Here is a 22,147-nt window from a genome sequence, read left to right on the forward strand (position 1 = left end):
CTTCCTTGGTGTTGGGAAACTGTGCTGCCAACTCCCTGCCGTGGTGGTGGTTCAGCCTGGTCGCAGCAGGCGTCCTGGTGCCTATGATACCCGTTGCAGATGTGAAGGGCTCTGTCATGCTCGTTTTGCCACTTGTCATGGTCAGCACTGGCCAAAAGATGGTGCCTATCCCGTGTGTCTTTGCTGATCTCAGTAGAGCTGCTGCTCTGCAAGGCTTGTAAAACTCCTGCAGAGCTGCAGGGTGGGTGAGCTGCAACTGTAACGGGGCTCGGAAGGCTTCAGCTCTCCCTTTGGGGGAAATGGACTCCTTTCCCCGTTCAGATAAAGGGGTTTCCCCTGTGCTTTGAGGTGGTGGACCAGCAGGGCTCCTGGATCCCTTGCTGGGAGCTGCAGAAGTGTTGATGTCCTGTGAAGACCAAGGCTGGGTCAGGTCCGTGGTTCCAGGGGGTAACCTTTACCTCTAACCTGGGTTCAGGGAGGCTTTCGCTCTCCTGTTTGTGGCCCAGGGTGTATACCCTAGAGATAAGCTGCCTGGGGCTACTCGGGTAACCAATGCAACTGGCTTTTGCAGCCTGTCTGGGGCTGTGTTGGTGGATTTGCAGTCCTATGGCATTTTGGGGTTAAAGCCTCAACTGGGAAAGGCAGGGAGTTCCCGTAGAGCCAGCGGTCCCCAAGGGAGAGAGCCCGTGGGCTGAGCTGGTGCTGGTGGGGGCCAGGGGGCTTTATTAGAGGGGCCTTACAGTACAGACTCAGGGGTCAGACCCGCTGTGGGACGGGTCGGGGTGGGAAGATGGGAACCGAACCAGCACTTTGTAAGAGCGGCAGATAAAGGGCTGTCATGGAGGTTAAATCCAGAAGGGTCCTGGGAGGGCTCCTGGTGGGGGGTGGGGGGGTTGTAACCATGTCCATGGAGTGACTCCTGCAGCATCCTTCCCTGGGAGGAGGGAGCAGTGCCTCTGTGTGCAGTTGTCTGCTGTTCACTTTTAATTGGGTTGAGAATAATGTTATGTGCTTTAAAAAAAAAAAAGTACACCTTTGGTTATTTAAATAAAGGAGACTCCTGGTCTTGTGTGGGAGCTGGGGGAGGAGAGCTGCTGCAGGAGGAAGAAGGGTGCTGACCCGTCAGCTCTTGCAGGGGATGGGTTTGGTGCTCGAGGGGCAATGGCAGGTCCCTGTCCCCGTCCTGTGCCCCACAGGCAGGAGGGCTGTGCTTCTGCACCCCAGCCTCACACTGAGCCACAGCCTGGCCTGAACCAGGAGGACAAATGCCTGCAGGGACCTCTCGCAGGGGAAGAGGAAGGTGGTGCCTGTGTGGCTAGGAGCTCACGTCAAAGCAGGGCCCTGGAGCAAGCACCTTCCCAGCCAGTAACGATCCCACAGCCTCAGTGTGCGCAGCAGGAGGCTTTATTTTGGTATAACCCCTGCAGCACCCCGTTGCCTGCGTGGCACGCGGCTCCTCCTGCTCCACTCTAGGCAAGTAGGAAAGAGTTGTACCAGGTCGGTCACATCTGCTCTGCTGTACGAGTGTCCTTGGGCTTGAGCAAACAGTGCTGGGGGGGAGGTAGGTGCATGGGCCGTGGGCTGACAGCGCAGCGGCTGTCGGCTCCGGGAGGGACCGGCTAACCCAACAGCCGGTGCTCGTGCCAGTGTAAACACCTGGGCTTGCCAGGCCTCAGTCCTCAATCCAGGCGTGCAGAGGACTGTCCCTCCCTCCTTGGCCTCACCCTGTTGGCACTACTAAGTGGCACAGGTTTGTCCCTGTCTGCTCTGTGCTGATGATGGGAGTGTCACAGGGAAAGGTTTTCTATTAAAGCAAGTAAAAACAGACTCTCTGCACCTTCCGGCCCAGGTAAAAGCATCATCCTTGTTACTGCTCTGTAGGGCCCAGGGCTGGTGCAGAGGTCGGCGAGCAGGAGCAGGTAAACTCAGAGGAAGCTGCTGCAGCTGCCATGCTAAGAAGCAGTGAGGCACCAGCCCACCTCCAGCGCTCGTGGAGGGAGGCTGGTCCCAGAGAGCAGAACAGAAGCTGCAGGGATGGGCACCCGCTCCCTGGACCCAGCCAGCGGAGTACCTTTGCAGGGACCAGTTGCACCCATCCCCTGCCGTGATGCCTGGCTTGGGGCTGCCCCCTCTGCCACAAGTCCTTTTTGGCCGTAGTCCTCCAAACGCAGGACTTGTCCCCCACCTTCTTTGGGTGGGAGCATGGGTGGGGGGCACCTGTCCTGCCCAGGCCAGGTCTGTGCTCCGCTGGGCAGGCAGCACAACCACCCCTGTGCCCCCTGCTCCCTGGGAGATGATGTCCCAGGGTGATGCTGAGTAAAAGCCAGGCAAAGCTAAGCACCACACGGCTTCACATACAGCCAGTCTCTCTGGCACAGCCAGACAGGCACTAATGGCATGAGGTAAGGCATTTATTTTCTGCCTCTCCGGCAGGAAGGGGGTGAGATGCTGAGGGCTCAGAGTCCAGTTTGGAAGTAACTGCGTGACCTTTGATAAGGTGAGTTGGAAGAGAAAATGGTGGAGATGCTGATGGGAAACCAGCCTTCTCCTGCTACCCTGTGCCTTCCTGTAGATGATGTGGCTTTGTCCCCAGCCTGGGCCTGGAGAGTGAGATAAGAGCTGTGGATGCACTCGGCTTGCTCCAGGTCCTCGCTCAGCTAGAGTTCATTCTTGCAGGAACCTGGGAAGATGGAAAAAAAAAAAAGAAAACCCAACAATCCAGCAATGTTGTTAGCCTGGGTTTAGTTTGTCTCTCCCCAAGAAGGATGAGGTTGACCTCAACCTCTGTGAATGTCACCCACACTTGCTCCTTTTCCTTTGCCAAACAACCCCAGGCTGGCTCTGTCGTGCCGCCTTTGGGAACGTCACTCTTGCCTCCCCGGCATGCCCCAGGCCTCGCCTGGGCCTGGGAAGTCCTGTGCAAAGCGTCCCAAGGCAGGGGGGAGAGCCAGTGACAATAATGCTGGCTGCCCCGGGGACGGGAGGCTGGGAGCAGCCTGTCCCCACCGCAGACACAGCTGGTGGCTCGGTGTGACAGTAACTGGAAGCAGGCGCTGTGGGTCACCAAAGTCCCCAGCGCCCAGGGAGCTCCGTGGGCTGGGGAAGGGACCGCACGGGGTGACTGCGGCACAGCCACGTGCAGTCATGAGCCTGTCTTGCTGCTAACTGGCTGTAAGCGTCACAGCCGAGCATCGACACAGCCTGTGCTGAACTGGGGGTAATTCAGACTTACAGGCGCTAAAATGGTTATGGCTTAAAGAGATGTGATCTTGTGCCTTCACTGGTGGTTTAAAGACGAGAAAATGATTTTTAGTCCTTACACACATCCCCACTGGGCAGATAATTGGAGGGTGCAGTTGTATCTTAGCATTCAGTTGTGAAACGCTTCACAAGGCACAGAAAATGGATGGCTACTTAACTCTCCATGGGATGCCCTGCAAGCCCCAGCGCTTGCTGGAGTACGAAAGGACAGTCTTGTCCCCTCCAGGAACTTTCAAGACCATGAGAGGGACAAAAACAAGTTTTGCTTGCCAGAACGGGCTTGGCAGAAGTTAATTTCGGGACTTTGGAGTCATCCCTTGGAATAAATCCATGTTACCTTGTGATACTGCTCACATTCCTCGGTGCTGTCGCTAATAATATGTACAGGGCAATATTAGGAAACTCGTTCTGCTGGAACACTCAGTGGTTCTGATGATTACCCCTTTCCGAGATGTTTTTTAAGTGTCTATTTGCAGCTACTTAGTCTTCAAACAAGTTCTTTGAAGTCTTTTATATCTAAGCCATTACTGCAAGCAGTGAACTGGGACTGGATAGGCCCTGAAACAAAGTTTCCCCTTAAGTCTTTCCAAGCACCCTCACCCCTCTGCCATGAGCACCAGGCTGCTGCTGCACACCAGCTCCTGAGCCAGCCCAGCCATGCCTAGTTTCTGGGCCTGTTTGACTGGAATTATTTGATGGGAAAGCGAGCTGCAAAGAGCTGCCTATCAAAATAAAGTCTTCGTATGGTTTGTGCTCTACTCTGAGTCAAGCTGCAGTGCTCCAGGGAGAGCAGCGCGCACACCTCGGGGACCCGAGGGGATGCTGCCCCACTCTGCGGCGCCGCGGGGGAGCGCACCAGGCAGGACCCCCCGCCTTCGGCCCTTTCACACATGACAGCTCTCACCAGTGACTCTTCTTCAGCGTTTGCTACTTAGGAGACCCTCTCTGGTCCACTGCTTGGCAAAGGACTGGTCTGTAGACTTCAAAAAGAAATGCCTAAAACTTCCCAGGCTCGTAAATCTGCCAACTTCTGCACGCTCCCTAAACTTTCCTGATTGACTTTTTGGACTGTTAATTTCCTAAGAGCTGGAGTTTCTTTTCTAAGGACTAAGTTACAATGGTACAGGAAGGGAACACAGCCGGCGAGGATGCTGTTGGCGAGACGTGACCCACTGCTCATAGTGGGCTCCCGCTGATTCTGCCCCAGAGCCACGTTTCCATGTGCCGATCTTCTTATGATTTTTGGCTGCTACAAGGGCAGTCAGATGGTGCAGCCATAGAAACAGCTTTGAAATGAAGCTAATGGGCTGCTTGTGTTCATCTTTTATTAATTACAGGCTGCTGAGCTTGAGGGAGTTATAGATTAATAGTGGCATATGTGTTACTGATCTCGCTGGCCCGCATCTGCTCACCGTGGCCAGTGTGGGTGGAATGAAATACTTCAACCCTGCTTTTTCCAGGCACTTACACGTCTCCAGCCGCTCCTCAAGGAAAGAGATCTGCTCGCTCAGGGAGTCGATTCTGTCCAGTTGCTGGAGGGAGTGGGACAGCCGGCTGATGGGGTCTGCGCCGACGTCCTCCGGGGCAGATGGCATGAGGTTGTGGAAGGGGGCCAGCACCAACTGGAGTTTCTGCAGAGAGGAGGGGAGCCGTGAGCGTGTCCTCCCCAGCCAGGAGGACCACCCAGTGGGATGTAGCACGCTGCCTGCCGGGGTGCACCCCACCGGGGCGGCACGCCAGCCGGCTCGCAGGGCTTTGGTGGCGTTCAAAGGGCCGCTGGGCTGGAAGAGCTGCTGCGTGGTGCTGCCGGCAGCATGGAGCACAGCTGGGATCGCTGCGGCATGAGGCCAGCATGATGTTAAAAATAGAGCCGGGGCGGAGGGAAACCCTGGCTGCAAAGAGCCCGGGGTGGGAGCTGGCTGAGCGTGGCCTTGAGCTGCGACAGGGCAGTGAGGGCAGGGCAGGGCAGAGGTGTGTGCTGAAAGCTCACCTGCTCCAGCGCTTCCACTCTGCTCTTCAGGTCTTTCATTTCTTCCTTCATTTCACTGGGGGGACCTGAAAAAGTGACCAAGAGAAGGTCAGTGAGTAAAAGCCCATTGACCGAGGTGAAGCGGAAGGTGCTGGGGAGAGACATTGCTGCAGGGCTCAGGCCAAGCTCTGCTGCTTTCCACTCCCCTCCTAGCGAATCCCTGGGGTCTGCCCTGCTGGGACCAGCCCCCGGAGCATCGACTGGATCCAACGCCTGCTCCAAGCACTGGCATCTAGTCCTGCTGCTAACGTGCACAAGCCTCTCCTTGCTGCTGGAGTACCTGCAACAAAGTGGGGGATTTTTCAGCCAGTGGGGTGATGCTTAAAGATGTCTCCAGACATCTTATCAGATGTCTGGAGAAGCCTGGCCTTTCGTGCCTATGTTGTCAGATTAGTTAGCGCCCGGGTCTGCCGTGTCCCATGGTGGGCGCAAAGGATCATCCCTGCTGAGGGCTGTGGACAGGGGATAAAGGTGGGTGGCTTGTGGGGCACGTGCAGACAGTGCCCTGCTCTCCCAGGCGTTTACTGCGTGATGCCTGTGCTGGCCACAGCGCATTATTACTCACGGTACGAGTTTGAAGTGTCACAGCGCGTACCAAAAGTAATAATGGGCCGTCACCAGCGGTGCCCGCCGCTCCTCGTGGCTCCAGACTTGCCCTGTAGGAAGGACGATGATGATGGAGAGAACAGCCACATCCCAGACACCGCATGCCACAGCCAGGCTCTGTCACCCTTGCAGAGGGAGCAGTTGCTGGATTTGTGCGCAGGGGAGGTTGTTTGGGTGGTAGAGGGACTCCTGGGTCACTGAGAATAAAGCTGAGGGGGGGTTCTGGCTGTCCTCCCCTCTCCTGTCTCTTGCCACTCCTGCTCCAGCCACCCTGTGACGCTGAGTGTTAATCCCAGCTTTCATTGAAGGCCCTGAGCAGCCGGAGCTGTCCTGCAATGGGGGGGAACAGGTTACCTGCTTGGCTGAAGGTTTCTGGCTCAGGCAGTGAGACCAGGGGCTGGCACGCCTTGTCGTCGGCAGCGAGGCCGAAGCCGTCCTGGCAGGCACAGCGGTAGCTCCCGGCTGTGTTGATGCAGAGCTGACCGCACCCGTGGCTCTGGCCGGCACACTCATCCACGTCTGAAACCACAGGTACGGCTCAGTGAGGACAGGGGTGGTGAGGAGGCGCTTACCGGGTGCAAGGGGCTCGGATGGCTCAGCCCCGCAAGCAGGGATCCTGCTCCCCCTGCTAGAGCCGCGTGGGCTCACACAGGGTGGGGATGCGATGGGACCCCAGACCGAGCTGGCGTTTGTGCTGGGCACAGCTCTGGGTGCTCTCAGCACTGCAGGGTGTGAGCACAAGACCCGCCAGCGCCTAGGACAGCCTTTCTGCTTGCACCCAGCTGGAGTAAACCTGGGCTAACCCCGAGGGGGATCTGGCCTCCTCCTTTCCGCCCGCTCCCCCCACAAAAGAGCCAGAAACAAAAGCTGTGGTCAGAAATGTCCCAGCTCTGGCCCGGTGGGCGCGGGCAGCGCTCAGCTCTCATCCTGGATTTACGGCCGGGGTTTTGGTTCCAGCCAGCCATGGCGAGGAGCTATCAGCCTTTCAAGTGTGTACAAAACCCAGTAACCTCTCCTCACACGGGGGAGTTATTAAAGCTGTTCCCACAAAGCAAAATGAGCTGAACCGCTTCCCACGCCCGGGCGAATCTGTTTTAGGCAGTGGGAAAATCCTTTCCCCCCTGCGCTGGAGCCGGAGCTGTCAGCGATGTGCTCAGCCCTGCCTGGCCCAGCGTGGGTCAACGCCACACATTCCTCCTCTGCCTTATGGGCGGGTGGAAAGCCGGGAAATGCCATGGCAGGGGTTTGCATCATGCTGGTGTGCACCACGCTGCCTGATTTCCGTGCGCTCTGGCGAGGAGCATCTGGCTGCTCTCATGCTGGAGAGGAGCTCAGTGCCTGGAGATCGCCAGGCTTCCCCTCCACCCCCAGATATTTTCGGTTTACAGATTTAGTCTCTGCAGTAAATGAGTGTCTTAGTTTACAGCGAGAGTTTACAAAGCCTGGGAGATGGGTCATTACAAATACACAATCTCAGGCCAACCCCACAGGTGTAACAGCTGCTCTGCAGAAAGCCTTTTCCTGGCCGTACAGTCACGGCAGAGTACAGCCTCTGCTCACGCTGACCCAGCGCGGAGCAGCAGTGGAGAGAAAATGTGGATGCCAGGGCTGCACATGAGGGCTGGGAGCACCGAGGCAGCCAAAGAGAGGTCAGAGCTCCCCTGGGAGCTGAGCTTCCCGTCCTCTCCTGGCCAGACCATCAGGCATCGCTGCCCTGGAGGAATACGTGTAGTTGTGCATGTGTGTGTGCGGAGCGCCAACACAGCAGTTCCCCTCTGCGGTCTGAGTAGCACCAGGCACGTGCCAAGGCCTGGTGAGGAGCCACGATGCTGCTCCCTGTCGTCGGTCTGTGGGCAGAGGATCTCCAGAGCCCCATGGCAGCCCTGCTGCTGCCTGGAGAAGCTCTCCCGGCAGCAGCAGGGCAGGCCCGATGCAGGGAGCCCGCAGGCGAGCGGCACAGCCGGTACCTGTCTGGCAGGCTCGCCCCGTCCAGCCGGGCAGGCAGGCGCATCTGCCGGGGAAGGCGCAGCTCCCACCGTTCTGGCACGGCACCCAGCAGAGAGCTGCGAGACAAAACACGAGCACAGCGTCACCGGGCAGCTCTGGGGGTCCTGAGCTCCCTCCCCTGCCACCGTGGGTGCGTATACACACACAGAGTGCACACACACACACACAACAAAACACACACCAGCACCAGCCTGGGGCCAGGATGCTCTGCCCCAGCCCCGGAGCAGTGGGGTTGAGCTGACCGGGGTGCACAGGGCACAGGATGGGTGGGATGAACAGGATCTTGGTTTTGCAGCCTGGAAAGAGGCCGAGGCACCTGCAGCCAGCGCGGCCGGGAGGGAGGAGGGCCGACGGGCAGCAGCAGGCCCTGGGAAGCCCCTGGTGCTGCGCTCTGAGCTCATCTGGGGACGGACTAGCTGCTGATGTGTTTTGCATTTGTTTCGTGCTGTACATCATGATTGCCTCCGGAAAGCATTTCTCTTCCATTACTGCTGATTTATATGGAAAGGACTTACTCGTTTTATTTATCCTCTGGTATCTATAAAGTTAATAAGTGATCCCAAAGGAAAAAGGCCTGCGAGGCAGCAGAGAAAGCCTGGGAATTAATCAGAAATTGAACCGCATTTGGTTGTGACGCTGACAATTTAAATGCTTTCCTACAGGGAGAATCCACCTGATAGACAGGGTGCCGGTAAATGAGAGAGCTGGCTGCCGGGGCCTCATCCAGGGACGTGAGCTACCCGGCCCATGGGGTCTAGGGGAAGGGCGAGCGCTGGCACTGGGGTGGCACAGCAGCCTCTTACCTCTGTTGCAGCTGAGCGCATGGTTGTTAGCTCTGCTCCAGCCGGGACAGCACGAGGCTGCGGGCTGGGGCAGCTGCCTGTACGCCTGCCGGTAGGCAACCCTGTAGATGGTCCTGCAACGCAAGGATGGGGCTGAGCTGGGTGACTGAGCATCTGCCCCAAGCCCCCCATCCCGTTCCCATGCCAGTGGGTCAGACCCCCTGCTCTGGCAACCCCTGCCCAGTGGCTGGGAGCCCCTTTCCTCATGGATCGAGGCAAGACTCCCCCTTTTCGCAGTCCCCATGCATCGCTGCCTCGCTGGGATGGATCCGGCTCCCTCTCAGGGACAAGGTCCATGGCGCAGGCAGCTGCCCTCACCTGTAGGTGCTGCAGAGGCGGTGGCCCTGGCAGGTGGTGAGGTAGGGCTGGTAGACGGGCTGGACATGGGACTCGGTGTAGGTGGCTGCCCGGCTCTGCGGCGTCGTGGCACAGACTCTGCGGCTGCGGAGAGGGGAGCAGGTCAGACATCGGCTAAAAACCAACCCGCTGCTTCTCCCTTCGGGGCAAAGGGGTTCCACTCATTTACACCAGCCCAGGATGTGGCCTGAAAGTCCCTCTCTACAGAGGGCTATTTAAACAGCAGCGGCTAATTGCCTGAGTGACCCAGGAGGCTACTTCAAGCTGTTTCGGGGCAGTGACACAAAACTTGAGGACTGTGGGCTGCACGGGCTCTTCCTCCCCAGCCCCTGTGCAAAAGGCGCTGACGCCTCCTCGTACACTCACCCCGGCACAGTCCCTCCGTCCCGGGGGAGCAGTCGGGGCCCAGATTTAGGGGGGGATTTACTCAAAGCAGTTCTCCTTCCATTCATTGCCTCCCTTCCCCTAAAATCACTCACTTTCTGGGTGGATTTTTCCTTTCCGAAACTTTTGCACTCCTGAAACGGATGCCCCTGTGCTCACCAAGAAATTAATGATTTCACAGGAAGGGTCAGGCTCACAGCAAAAAAGTGGAGGCCAGATCAAAGTTGCCCTCCAGTCTTCCTAAGATAACTGTGTGCCAGTCGAAAACTTTCCCAAGGTTAACAGCCAAAGTGGTCTTGGTTAAAAATTCTTTTTTTCAACATTTTCTAGCCCAAGCAGGTCAGTTCCACTGAGGAACTCGTTTACTTTTCTCAGCCTCCCAGCCCAATTAGAAACTAGAATAAAAAGCCTGGAAATTAGCATGGACATCAGATGGCTTCCATTAACTCCAGAAAACTCCTCTCAGCCTCACTGATGAATGCTATAGAAGATGCAAGTTTTAAATGGCAATTGTTTGCTTTGCAAAATTTAGAATAAAGCTATAGCTGCAGCCTGTGCGTGCGAGCGAGGAATTCAGCCTGCGGTTTTAGTCACAACCAGAATGCAAAAAGTTTAATGCTAGAGGAGAGTATTTCAATGTAAAAATAAACTTTGTATAAAATGTGAGCTGTATTTGGGGGCGGGTATTGAGCTCGAGCTCCTTTTGGCTGGGGAAGAAACTGGGGCACCGAGCTCTGGGCTCCCTCTGACCCAGCGGGCGCTGAGCTGTGCCTGCCCAGGCTGTGCTGCGATCCAGGGCGCCGTGTCGGGCCCATTTCCCGGAAAGGGAAGAGGAATCACTGGAGCTGCCACTCCCGGGCTTGCGGGGCCACAGACCGCAGCCGCCACAGCATCCCAGGGAGCACAGGGCACAGCAGGCAACAACCCGGCGGGGCTTCCACGCCTGCATCCCCTGGGCAGTGCATCCTCTCAGAGCTGGGAGCCTGCATCCTCCTTCGATGGCTTGTTTGCAAAGCTTGATTGGTGTGATAGCAAGATTGCGCACATATTTTTGTGCAAGGATGTGCTTGAAAGAGACAATAATCATTCATGAACAGCTCAGGGCCTGATTAGCTTTTGACTCTCCCGGACAAAAAGCTCAGAATGTCTTTGTGTCCCCTGCATGGAGCTAAACGGAGCCAGGGGATTTTCCCTGAGAGGTTTTTTCGCTTCAGTGAAAAAACAAACAAACACCAGCGAAGGGCTGCCGAGCCCCGGCTGCCCTGGGAGGACTCGGCAGAGCCTTTTCCCACCTCCTCGCCAGCCCGGCAAGCTGCCTATGCATGTGGAGCCAGCTGGCTGAACGGGGCTCTTCATCACCCAGAGAGGATGCGCCTCACCATGATGTGCAGACGGGCGCACCCGGGAGATGCAGACAAAAAGGGGGCTTACCCTGCCCGGGCAAAGCCATCTGTGCTGGTCACGCTGAGGATGAAGAGGAGTCCCAAGAGGAGGCAGCCGATGCGGTGCATGTCCTGTCCCTCCCACGGCGCCCCGGGCTGTGCGGCACGACCGAGTCCTCGCTCTTTGGTGGGAAGCGCTGGCTCCTACCGCATGTCTCGCCCTTCAGTGGGGAACCCTGCAACCGAGAAAAGAGTGGTCTGAACATGCGGCATCCGTCCCCAACCGGTGACATCTGACGGAGCCGCGGGGATGGGGCCAGTCTCCGTTCCCAGGGTCCGGCACCGGGTGTGCACAGACCCTCCAAGGGCAGCGCAAGGGGCTGGGGCAGGAGCACACTTGCTGGCAACAGAGCAGTGTGGCATGCCAAAGCACAGGGGAAGGGGGGACACAGCCATCGCCAAGTTGTTCCTATGAACCCCTGGCAAGGCAGGCGCTCCTCCAGGCACAAACCCGCTTTGCCCCACTCGTTTCAATGGTGTGGCAGTGATTTACCCCGGGGGGACGCCTGGCCCAGCACGCAGGAGATGCTCTCGCGGCGCCGGGGGCCGCACAGTCACCTGTCGAGTGGCAGGGAAGGGACCTGTGTCGCATGAAACACGCTGCCAATTCCAGGCAGCGAGGGCAAAACAATGGCCTGTAATTTCTTAATCCATACAGCATTGTAAAGCCGCATTTTCCCACCACATAACACACTGAAATCTGATCTTCTTCTCTTTAAAATACAAGTTCTTGCCAGAGAAAAGTGCTGTAAGGGCCATATGTACCGTCTGCAGAGTCAGTACTAACCAAGTCGCGAATAAAGAGGCTTTGATTTTCTAGCAGAGGACAAATACGAAACAAGGCTGAAGAAGGTCAATAACAATATCTAATTTAAACAGTATCTAATTTAAACAAAACAGTTGGCCTCCGGATGGCAGCAGTTAAAGGAGGAAGAAATAAAGAAACCCACCTGAAATATATGCCAATTAAAGAAAGAATCAGTCTTTCTGATTAAATCTTGACAAAGGAGTGGCTTTATGGGGAGGCAACACAACAAGAAACATCCTTCTGAAACTGCAAACATGGTGAGCTGCAAATGAATTTTCTAAAATCCCCAGGTGATGTGGGGTGGGATTGGACTGGAGAGTTGCAGGTTCATCCCCAAACTGCTTTGGGACAATTCTTAACTCTGAGCCAAGCTGTTAGGGATAACCATCCCAAATCTGTAGACCCTGCAGGTCTCAAAGCCCTTCTCCAAGGCACTCAGTACCACCTTTTCCTTTGTGCGGGTAAAGAAACTGAGGCATGGAGAGATGCAGACCTGCATCTGTAGAGAAACCAGCCTGGTGCCTTCCTGCCCCTTAATACCAAATCTTTTCTGCGTGTTTCCATGCAGTGATAGTGCTGAGCGAGGCGGCCGGCCAGCCGAGCAGCCCCTTCCCCTCCTCACCCAGCCAGGGACTCATGCCAGTCCACGAGCAGGGCACACGGCTCTGCCTGGCTGAGCAACAGGGAGGTTTCTTGTCACAGCAAATCGACTGTATTGCTATAGAACACAATCGGGACCTCACTCAGTCCCTGAATTCAGTGGTACTGCAGAAGTCAAGGGTCTGGCTCCAGGACAGCAACGTGCCCAGCCTGCTCCTATAGTGGTACGAGCTATTCCCATGGAGCCGTAGCCCAGCAGGGAACTGCAGATGCCCGGGCCCATCTTAACCTCCGTACAAGCCCAGCTTTGAGGATGTAAGGAGGATTTGGGTGATATAAAGCCTGTAGTCCTCCATTCTCCTCCAAACGTAGCAATAAATTTCATCTTCTAATGGTTAATATATGGTACCTCCACCATCAGGAAATCAAACCTTGGCTGACCTGCAGGAAAGTTTTAAAAAAATAGTGAAGAAACCTTCTTTCTCCCCAGTCCTCCTGGAGACATCCCAGGGACACTAGTGTACAGAGATGTACTAATTCCCCACCGCTCAGCCAGCCGGCTTTTCCCAGGGCTATACTGGGACACGTATTTGCCTTACAATCACAGATCCCCAGACTAGCGGTGCTTCTCCAGAAGTCTGTAAGTCAAACTCTGCCAACCATCTCCATCCTCCCACAGGATTCCCGTGACTGCTGTGGGAGCTTTCCCTGTGGGGAAGGCAAGAAACACAGGGCACAAGCCTAAAATATAGACAGTTTGTTTTTTCGCCTTGAAATGGAGCAGCATTGGCCTACCTCAAGTGGTCAGAGTATCCCTCTGGGTCATAAAATTATATTTTCTTCATACTAGAAAAAGTTTCAAAAGTGGAAAATACGATAGTCTATACTTGTCTTTTTTATGAGTTTATGAAAATCAGCCTCTTTAAAGCTGCTGAAGGTCCTCCAACCTGTTGCCACGGCCTATTCTAACATTCCTCTTCCAAAGCACATAATTTAAGGAAAATCTTTTCATGCTTAAGAAAAAAAAAAACAGAGTTTTTTGTCACTGCCTTTCTAGTCTCTCAAATGAAGAGGTGAAGCCCCACGATCTGGCAAGTGAAACTATGTGGGTGCATCTGAGCCTCTGCTGTTTCAGGGGGCAGCAAAGTCTGCGTGGCTGGCCACGTGCCCCTGTGAGTCCGGGGGTCCCTCTCCCGCCAGCCAGAAACGTTCCTATAACTCTCCTAAGTCTGCTCTTGCCTAACCTGCTGCAGCAACCAACGGGAAAATACAACCCACCGTGTAGGTGAGCAGTGCTTTGTCCAGCTCTGCCCATGAAACCAAGGCTAAAACTCCAGCTGATGGCAGCAGTAGGAATCGGGGTCTGTCTGCAAAGTGGTGCAAGAGGATCCAGTCTCTCAAGAGGATGCAATTACCCTCACGGGAACGTGGCAGCTGCACTTTTTCAAGCAGCCTGGCCTGGTTCTGCAGGTGAAACCGCTGCTCCCAACTGTGCGCTGGACCTGGTCTGTGCCCTTAGAGCCAAACCCTCCTGGAAAGGGTCAGCACCAGCAGCAGGGAGATGGATTTCGCCTTACAAACACCTCCAGCTGTTCTCTGCGCAGGCTGGGACGCAGGCACCGCGGAGCACAGGCACAGGGATGCGGGTGCGATGGATGGAGCAGGGCATGGGGACGCGGGCACGACGGAGCTGGGCGCGGGGACGCGGGCACAGGGAAGGGGACACGGCGCAGCAGGCTGCAGGGATGCAGGCACGGCGGAGCAGGCTGCAGGGGTATGGCACGGCGGAGCAGGGCGCAGGGACACGGGGATCACGGAGCGGGCTGCAGGGACGCGGCCACCGCGGAGCAGGGCGCAGGGACACCGGGTACCGCGGAGCAAGGCGCAGGGATGCTCAGCCCGGCCCGCAGCAGGCCGAGCCCCGCTCCTCCGGGCGCTGCACCCCCCGGGGCAGGCGGAGCCCTGCCCGCCGGCCCGGGCACTGCCCGCAGCCCTGCCGCCGCAGCCACCGACTCAGGGGCACCTCCCGGGCTGCCACCCCCCCCCCCCGCCTCCCCCGGCCGCTCCGGGACCCCCGGCCGCCCCCGCTGCGGCATCGACTCCCGCTCCGCGAAACGCCCCCCATACACACACACTCCCCCCCCCCCCGCGCCGCCCGTCCCTCCTCGCCGGAGGACGCGGCCGCGGCCCCCCCGGGCGTGCCGAGCCCCCGGGCAGCGCCCGCCGGGACTCACCGGTGGCGGTGCCGGAGCCGCGGAGTCGCCGCCGCGCGCCGCGGCCCCCCGCGCATTTCCTCCCCCGGCCCGAGCCGGTCCCTCCGCCCCGGCCCAATGAGCTCCCGGCGGGGAGGAAAGCGGAGCCTCCCGGCCGGGGGGAAGCGCCGGGGCCCGGGGAGCCTCCGCCTGCCCCCGCCCCGCCGGCCCCCGCCAGCCGCCACCTGCCCCCGCGCCCCCGCCGAGGTGCCCCGGCTCCCCGGGGGACACGCAGGGACAGGGCAGGACCCCCCGGAGAAGTCTGGTCCTGGGGGGACATGCAGGGAAAGGCAGGACCCCCCCCCCCAAGAGGAGCCCGGTCCTGAGGAGACTTGCAGGGACACTGCAGGACCCCCCCAGAGAAGCCCAGCCCAGGGTTGGGGGGACATGCTGGCGTTGCGCCCCATATGTTGTCGTTGCCGCGCTGACCCCGATGGAGATGGGATTGCAGGGGATCCCCGTCCTGGCATTGATCTGGAGCCTTACCTGCAGGCTCTCCACGGCAGGCTGAGCCCCGCCAGCCCCGCCAGCCCGTTTCTGCATGCCCCACGCTATGAGGACACAAGGTCCCTGGCCCCCCCGCCCCAGACCAGCTCACCTGGGTGGGCAGGGGATTAATGGCAAGAGAGGGAGATCCCAGCGTAGCCCCCAGCCCCTCGCCCAGGGGTGTTCAGACTCCTGGGTGAACTGGTCCGTCACCAGTGCAGTGGCCAGGGCAAATTTATTTCTCTTTGCTAAAAAATACTGTAGCTGGTTCTGCACTCCCCAAGAGGACATACAATTATGAGAGGAGACATCACCTTTCCCTAGGTTAGAGACCTAACACACCGTACTGGTCCATAGCCTCCCGCCGTGCCCCGTTAATCCCCCTGAGCTCATTACAACAGCCAAGTCCTCCAGAAGCAGGCGACGAACTGCCAGGACAGGGAGGCTGGTTTCCAGCGAGCCCTAAAGGATGCTTAAAGGATTCCTTGGACACCCCGCTAGCTGTGGAGCGGTGTGAGGATCGACCCGGCGGAGGGACGCCTCAATTCAACACACAGACCCACGCAGGGCGCAGCTCCGCCGGCTTGCCAACACCTGCCCGGGGACAGATCAGGCAGGGCGATCCCCCAGCTGCCTACAGGCTTCTCGTGTTAAATGCCCGGTTATTTATCAGAGCAAATTCTGCAGTTCGGTTTGTGCCAAACTGCCACTTGTTTTGTCTACATTTTTCTCTGGGAAATTAGAGGACAGAGGCTTATTGTTTTTCAAATGACTTAGGCGCCTGCCCATGCACAGAACCAGCCTTAAAGATAGCAGGGGTCTGATGTGCGAATGAATGGCAGGATACAACCCCCTGGGAATATTTGTTCCCATTAAGCTTTGCAATTTTTTTGAAAGCATGTAGGCATTTAAAGGAAATATTTACCAGTTAAACAATAATGGCTCCAAAAGAGCAACTGAGATCACTGGCCCATCCCCTGTATTTCCTCATGGATACGCTGAGGCTGCTGATTGAACTGGAGCTGTCTCAGGTCGTGCTGCACCCTCCGGGGAAGCTGATGGGTGCTAGATGTGCTGCGTGGGGCTCTCAGGTGGACCCGTGTAAAAGGAGCATAAACTGCTTTGGTGAGATCCTCCCTGGGGAAGGGAGCAGAGCAGAGGGGAATCAGCTCTGGGACGTGCTGGTGAAGATGGAGCTCCATTGCTGGGGAGGACAGAGCACGTGGGAGACGGGATCCCTCCCAGCAGCAAGGGAAAGGCTTGCTGATGCTGGTGGAAGCGCAGCTCCACGTTACGCAGCATCTCACATGGCACAAACAGGTTTGCTCACTCTGTCTGGATCCAGCCTATCTCTGGGGAATGATTTCAGCTCACTTAATCTCATAAGCACGAAGCACAGGCAACTTTTCCCAAGAGCCTTGAAGGGACAGTAATTATCTTATTATGCATGGAGTGTTATTGTTTTTTCTGGTGTATGGGGGAGATAAACAGAGCCTGATAGTCAACCTGTCTAATAATTGCAAAATGCATTTGGAAGCCAATGGAAAGCTTCCCCGTCTGACCACACTGAAAGCACAGGATCTCATTACACAGCTGAGACACTCACCTTATCCACGGTGCTCCATCATTTGTCCTGGGCAGGCATCCTTTCCTTAAGGAGCATCTCGGTTTCTTACTGTCAGAACAGAAAAAGCCTGCTGTTACACTCCCCTTGTCATGCAGGCAGAGATCAGTGACCCAGCCCTTGCCCATGATGGACCTGGTGTGGGATTCCCTGGACGCTCCCAAAGGTCCTTGAGGAGTCGGGTGGAGGACGAAAGCAGGATCGTGGCCACAGAGTACCCGTGTCTGGCATTGGCCCTGAGCTCACACCACAAAGGCTCGCTGGTGTGCCGGAGAAGCACAGATACCATGATACCGGTGGCAGGGCACGGGGAGGCCCATCCCTTCCCTGCTGTGCAGTGCAGGCTGCACAGTGGGTGTTTTAGGAGCGTCCTGTGGGTCCTGATCCTCCCCTCGCTCACATGAGCTTGCAGTGCAGGTCACCTTGCTGTGACCCCGGTGGGAAAGGCCAGACAGACCCACGGTGCCTTTGCACCCTTTGGGGTTGAGCAGGCAGGGATACGAGCAAGGGCTGAGCTGAGCAGAAGCCGTGGTTCCACCTAACGCAGTGCCAGGGCTTTGCTGAACACCAAGCTATCCCCTCCAGCAGTTTCCCCAGTGCCCAAGGCTGGGATTTTCCAAGAACCCAAGAGAACGGGGTGCCCCATTCCTGCTGACAGTCTCCTGGGTGTATCCAAGTTCCCTTACACTGACTTGTGATCCCATCTGCTGTACGCCAACACTATATTTTACCATCTTCAGTACGTCTACACGTTCATTTAAGGACAAAGACGCCTAACTGCCCAGACAACCTTTGCACAAGTCCCCGAGATCCCAAGTGTAAATTTGATGGTGGGAAAGGAGATGGACACCCAGCATCCCTCACGGCACTCATCTTTCGGCTCCTTGCGGGACAAGACCACCCGGCGCAGGACTAAGCATGGCGCCTTTCAGGGTCTCCGTTAGAGCCTTCTCAGCCATTAGGCAATTATTCCCTCAGTGCACTGCAGCATTTTAAAATTCTGCAAGTATTTTAATTGCAAAATGTTTGCTTTTCAGTTCCATTTACTGGGTCAAATCTTTGCTCAAGCAAGTGCCCATGTCAGCTGCTTAAGAACTGCATATAGTCCATTAAAAGAGCATTTAATCCTCCGCTCTTAGGGACGGTTCAGTGTCTTATATGCTAATATTCATTATGCTGGGAGGAAATCCCCCAGGACACTGCCTGGCAAAGTTCCCTTGAAAGCAGAGGAGTTATGCTGGTTCAGAGTGGGAGAAGATCGGATCTGTTGGCTCTCTTAATATTGGTGTGATGAGCTTCTGACAAAGGCAGTAAGGGATTTTGGCTCCTGGCTGCAAGTCTGTCTGAATTTGAAGTCCTCCCTGGACTGGTATTTTACATGTTTCCTCCAAAGCTTTCTCCCGTGCACACTAGAAGCGTACTCCCACGACATCTAATATTAACGCTTGTCTCCAGGCCAAGAAAGAAATGTTTCTATCCAACCTCCCTCTTAGATTTAACAATGTCTCCCACTGGTTTTACCGCCAGTGTGAGCTACGAGGCACCCTGAGTGCTGGCCCAGAGCAGGTCTCAGGCTGAGCACCGGGCTGGCTGCAAAGGTGAGATTTTTCACCCACCTCCCCATTTCCTAGAGCCCGTCCCACAGACCTGCCAAGCACACCGCACCCGCCCAGGCAGCGGCGCCAGATCCGACATCACCCTGAGAGCATCCGTGGTGGATTGAGGGCTGGAGGTGTGGGCTGGGCTTCCAGCCGGTCCCCTATGTGGTAGGTGAGCTCTGAGGGTGTGAGGGTGTCTGGGGCTGGGGTGGGGGGACTCAACTTTGCTCTGGCTCTGTAGGCATGAAAAAGGAATGATTAAGAGAGGAGAATTAATAGGAGATCAGCACTAAAGTCCCACATCAGGAACCCTCTCTTAAGAGAGGAGTGCTTACAGCCCATCACAGTAAATGGGACATGCCCAAGAACATGAGCGCTTCCCCAGACCGGGGCCGGAGACACTGAAGTGGCAGATGGAGATAGATGGATGGATGGGGAGACAGACAGAAGAGTGACACACATACAGATGCAAAACTTTTCAGCTACTACAAGCCATGGCTGACCCCATACCCGCTGTGTACAATGGGCTCTCGCTGGCCTCCGCAGGGGTCTCGCACAGAACTGGAAGCACTTGCTAAAGCAATAGGAATTTTTGGTGCTTCTGAAAACAGGGGGAATGGCTTTTCCTGTTTTAGGACAAACTCTTCTGCTCAGGCTTTTCATAAGGCTGTTTATAAACTTTACACTTAAGTTTAGGCTTTGGAGCAGCCCCTGTTCTGCAGAGCTCTGTAAGGAAAACGACCTCCCACTATTCTATTATGTCCCATATTGTTCTCGGTTGCGTCAGCTGCAGACCAGTTATCTCAGTGGAAATCTTGAGGAGTCCATTGATGTCAGTGGGATCAAAGCAGGTCAAACCAAGAAAAGTACTTGGCCCATAGCTCTTGGTCTGTCGTCAGCAGTTGCCCAGCACTATGCATATTATTACCGAGATCTGATTCCCACAAAGTGATTTTTTTTGCCTGAGTAAGGATTTCGCAAACATTAAGTGTCTCAGGACCGGTAAGTTATAACTTAAGGTGACCATAGAGACATAGAGCAGCCTAGCTGTAGCTGTGCAAAACCAAATGCGTGAACAGGGCAACATCCTGTAGCCAGGTTTATTTTCTCTTATGTGCACACAGATGAGCTCTTATTTACATTTAGAGGAGGCAGTAATGGCTGCTGTGTAAAAGCTGGGAAATGATTCATCTCACCCAGGAATAAACTGAATTTCGCGGCTTTCTGTGAAATTTCCCTGGCAAAAAGTGGCATTAGTCAGTGGGGAATGGTCCCCCACCCCGCCGTTCCCCTCTGCGTTTTCCCAGTGAATCACTCCCCAAGGAGCGCATGGGAAGTGCGGTGGGAATAGCTGTGAGTTGCATGCATGGCTCAGTCCCTTCATCACGGCCATCCCAGTGCGCAGCTCAGGAGAGAGCGTTTCGCACAAGACTGGTTTTTGCTCTGATTATCCTTCTCTACCAGGAGAAGGTCTCCAGCTCCAGAAACCTGCACTAAGCGGAGCTCCTCTCTGCAGCCACCTCCCAGGCTATGGGCAGGACGGGAATCCAAGTGTTCATTTGGGGAGAGAGGACGGAGAGTGAAATAACAATTCTGATCATCCTCTTCTGTTTGCAGAGACCCTTTTCTTTCTCTGTCTGGTCTGAAACCTCAAGTTAAATCTTCCCTTGTGTTTCACCATGCCCTTCTGCTGCTGGTGTGACTGTGAGTCAGGTTCGTTTACTCTAATTTGTTGCAGTTGTAAATCTCTCCAGAGCCAGCCCCATCTGCAGCAGTAGAGCCTGGGAAATGGCTCAAATGAGCCTGCAGCCCAGATTCAATTTCTCTTCCTTACCTCTAGGGAAACTTGTGCAGAGCTGGTAGTTTAACAGCATAGAGGGGGACTAACTCAATCGGCAGAATGAATGCTGGATCACAGGGAATAACATTAAAAATCTGCCAGGGCAGACTCCGTGTTTTCTGCTGCTACCCAGAGAAGAGGTGGATTTTCGAGGAGGCTCAGGGTCCAGCCACCGCATCTGGGCTTCTGTGTCGCGCAACTTCCCAAGCGGTGGCAGAGCTTCCCAATCCACTTTTAAATTAATTTTATCACTGACAAAGCCTTGTTATTTCTTCTTAGGTTTGATTCTCTGCCCAGTGAATTGATTCCGTGAATGTTAGACCCTGGGAAAAAGCACGCTGGGTTATTTCTACCGAGAGCCATTCACTGGCGTGGTCCTGCTCCGTATTCCCGCACAGCCAGCCAGTGCCTGGGTATCCCAGCTGCTCCTGCCCACAGCCAGTCTTTTATCCCAAAATAAGAGTCACTGAAAGCCTCCTGCCTGCATTGTGTAATGCCACAGATTAGGACTGTGGGACCCATAGGTCTGCAGGTAGCTGAAAACAGATAGCATGCAAATCACCCAGCTCCACGGTTATAAATTTGAGAGGCTTTGCTGAGCTCCTGGCATGCAAACACCGGCACACTCCAGGCTCGGCCGTTAGCCAGGGCAAGCCTCAGGTCTGTGTGAGAGCAGGGACGGTCCCTGCCCACAGCCCCATCCAGCCCGGCGTCCTGCCCGCGTCCGGGGGCCGAACTCTGCCGCGGTGGAATCTGAAATCAGCAGCACGGCGTCACGGCTCGGGGTCCCGCTGCACCAAGAGCAAGCGGCTCCGCCGCATGCTGCACAGAGGGGAGTGAGAGCGGACGGGGGGAGCGCGGGCGGAAGGATGAGCAACGTGGTGGTGTATCAGAGGTGTTCAGAGAGCAGGCAGATGGAAAAAGTGAATGAGTTATGGAAAGAAAGGAGATTTGCTAAGGATTTCCAGCTATCTCACAGGTATTTCTGCAAGTGTTTGCAGCCTTCCTCTACATGCACAAGAGGTAAAATTTACCCTCTGAGCTCTCCACTCCTGGAAAACAGCCTGAGTGCCAGTGGGGTGAATTAAAAATAATAGTGCTGCATGTTGGGCTCCGTTCTGAGCAAACCAGCGCTGGAGACGCTCCTCGGCTCGGCACGTGCATGGCTGACAGCAGAGCCAGTCTCACTGGCAGCAGCTTAAGGATGCTTTAAAAACCCGTTTGCTCCGGCAGCCCTTTGCCAGTGCTGTGTGTTCAACCAGCCCCCAAGGCTCCTGCCATCGTCTCTGCCTGAGCAGGGGCAAAAACCCACCCGGAGCCCGCAGGGTCTGGCCCGGCAAGGACACACTCCCGCTGCCCCCAGCGCCAGCTCCCCATCCCGTCCCATCCACCCTATCCCCGCTGTGGTGATGGCCACAGCTCGTACGGTACCTGCGGTGCCCTGCCGTCCCCCGCTGCGCCGGGACCAGCCCCGCCGCCGTGCTCCCCGATGGCTCCCGGCGGCCATCCCCGCCTGGCCGCCCTGGGTCTGGAGGGCCTGGGCACTCGCCTCGCGCCCCCGGCATGGCCGGTCGCCGGCCGCGCACAGGCAGGAGGTGGCTGCCGAGGTGGAAGGGCGGCTTTTTATGCTTTTCTTCCTGTATAAATCAGGCCGGGGATGGACAATCCCAGACAGGACTTCCTGTGTGTGTTGTGCGCTGATAACGGGCGCCGCGAGGAGAACAAACACAGCCGCCCTGCGCCCGGAGGGGGAGAGGGGCCGCGGGGCGGCACCCCTACACCGTGCCCACTGGGGATGGCCACGGGGTGCCGAAATGGGGAGGAGGCAGCCACGCGTCCCCGGGGACACGGGGAGGGAGAGGGCTGCCCGCCTGCGCTCCCCGCCTGCACCTCACACCAGGCCTAAGATGGCAGCTGCCCCCCACCCTCCCGCCTCACTGGCATGGGGCACATTTCAACAGCCCCCACCACAGCCGCCTCTCGTTCCCCTTCAGAGGGGGCAGATGGGGGG

At 56.5% G+C, this 22,147-nt stretch overlaps 1 protein-coding gene across 4 annotated transcripts; it reads right to left on the reverse strand.

Moving 5' to 3' along the window:
• Positions 1-1,838: 1,838 nt before the first annotated feature.
• On the reverse strand, positions 1,839-21,630 carry EGFL7 (EGF like domain multiple 7). Of its 4 annotated transcripts, XM_050907987.1 has the most exons (10): positions 21,568-21,630; positions 16,681-16,749; positions 10,918-11,104; positions 9,064-9,186; positions 8,707-8,819; positions 7,864-7,959; positions 6,251-6,415; positions 5,252-5,316; positions 4,730-4,892; positions 1,839-2,680 (listed from the first exon to the last, which is right to left on the reverse strand). In XM_050907987.1, exons 3-10 carry the CDS (start codon positions 10,995-10,997, stop codon positions 2,658-2,660), a joined length of 828 nt encoding a protein of 275 aa, XP_050763944.1. In that variant the 5' UTR covers positions 10,998-11,104; positions 16,681-16,749; positions 21,568-21,630; the 3' UTR covers positions 1,839-2,657. The 4 variants fall into 4 exon arrangements, with proteins under 4 accessions (XP_050763944.1, XP_050763942.1, XP_050763943.1 ...); XM_050907985.1 differs by having other exon boundaries at positions 1,839-4,892; XM_050907986.1 differs by lacking the exons at positions 16,681-16,749; positions 21,568-21,630 and adding an exon at positions 14,571-14,605 and having other exon boundaries at positions 1,839-4,892.
• Between the last annotated feature and the right edge of the window lie 517 nt (positions 21,631-22,147).

The sequence above is a fragment of the Gymnogyps californianus genome, chromosome 18 (assembly GCF_018139145.2).
Source record: "Gymnogyps californianus isolate 813 chromosome 18, ASM1813914v2, whole genome shotgun sequence".
Taxonomy (NCBI): Eukaryota; Metazoa; Chordata; class Aves; order Accipitriformes; family Cathartidae; genus Gymnogyps; species Gymnogyps californianus.

What these genes read in the sequence shown, in the direction of transcription:
- EGFL7 (XM_050907985.1), bottom strand. Translation starts at nt 10,997, where the DNA reads ATGCACCGCATCGGCTGCCTCCTCTTGGGACTCCTCTTCATCCTCAGC. An exon ending in TGCGCTCAGCTGCAACAGAG is followed by an intron (nt 7,960 to 8,706) that starts GTAAGAGGCTGC and finishes TTTGTCTCGCAG; the next exon opens with CTCTCTGCTGGGTGCCGTGC. An exon ending in GGGGCGAGCCTGCCAGACAG is followed by an intron (nt 6,416 to 7,863) that starts GTACCGGCTGTG and finishes CTGTGGTTTCAG; the next exon opens with ACGTGGATGAGTGTGCCGGC.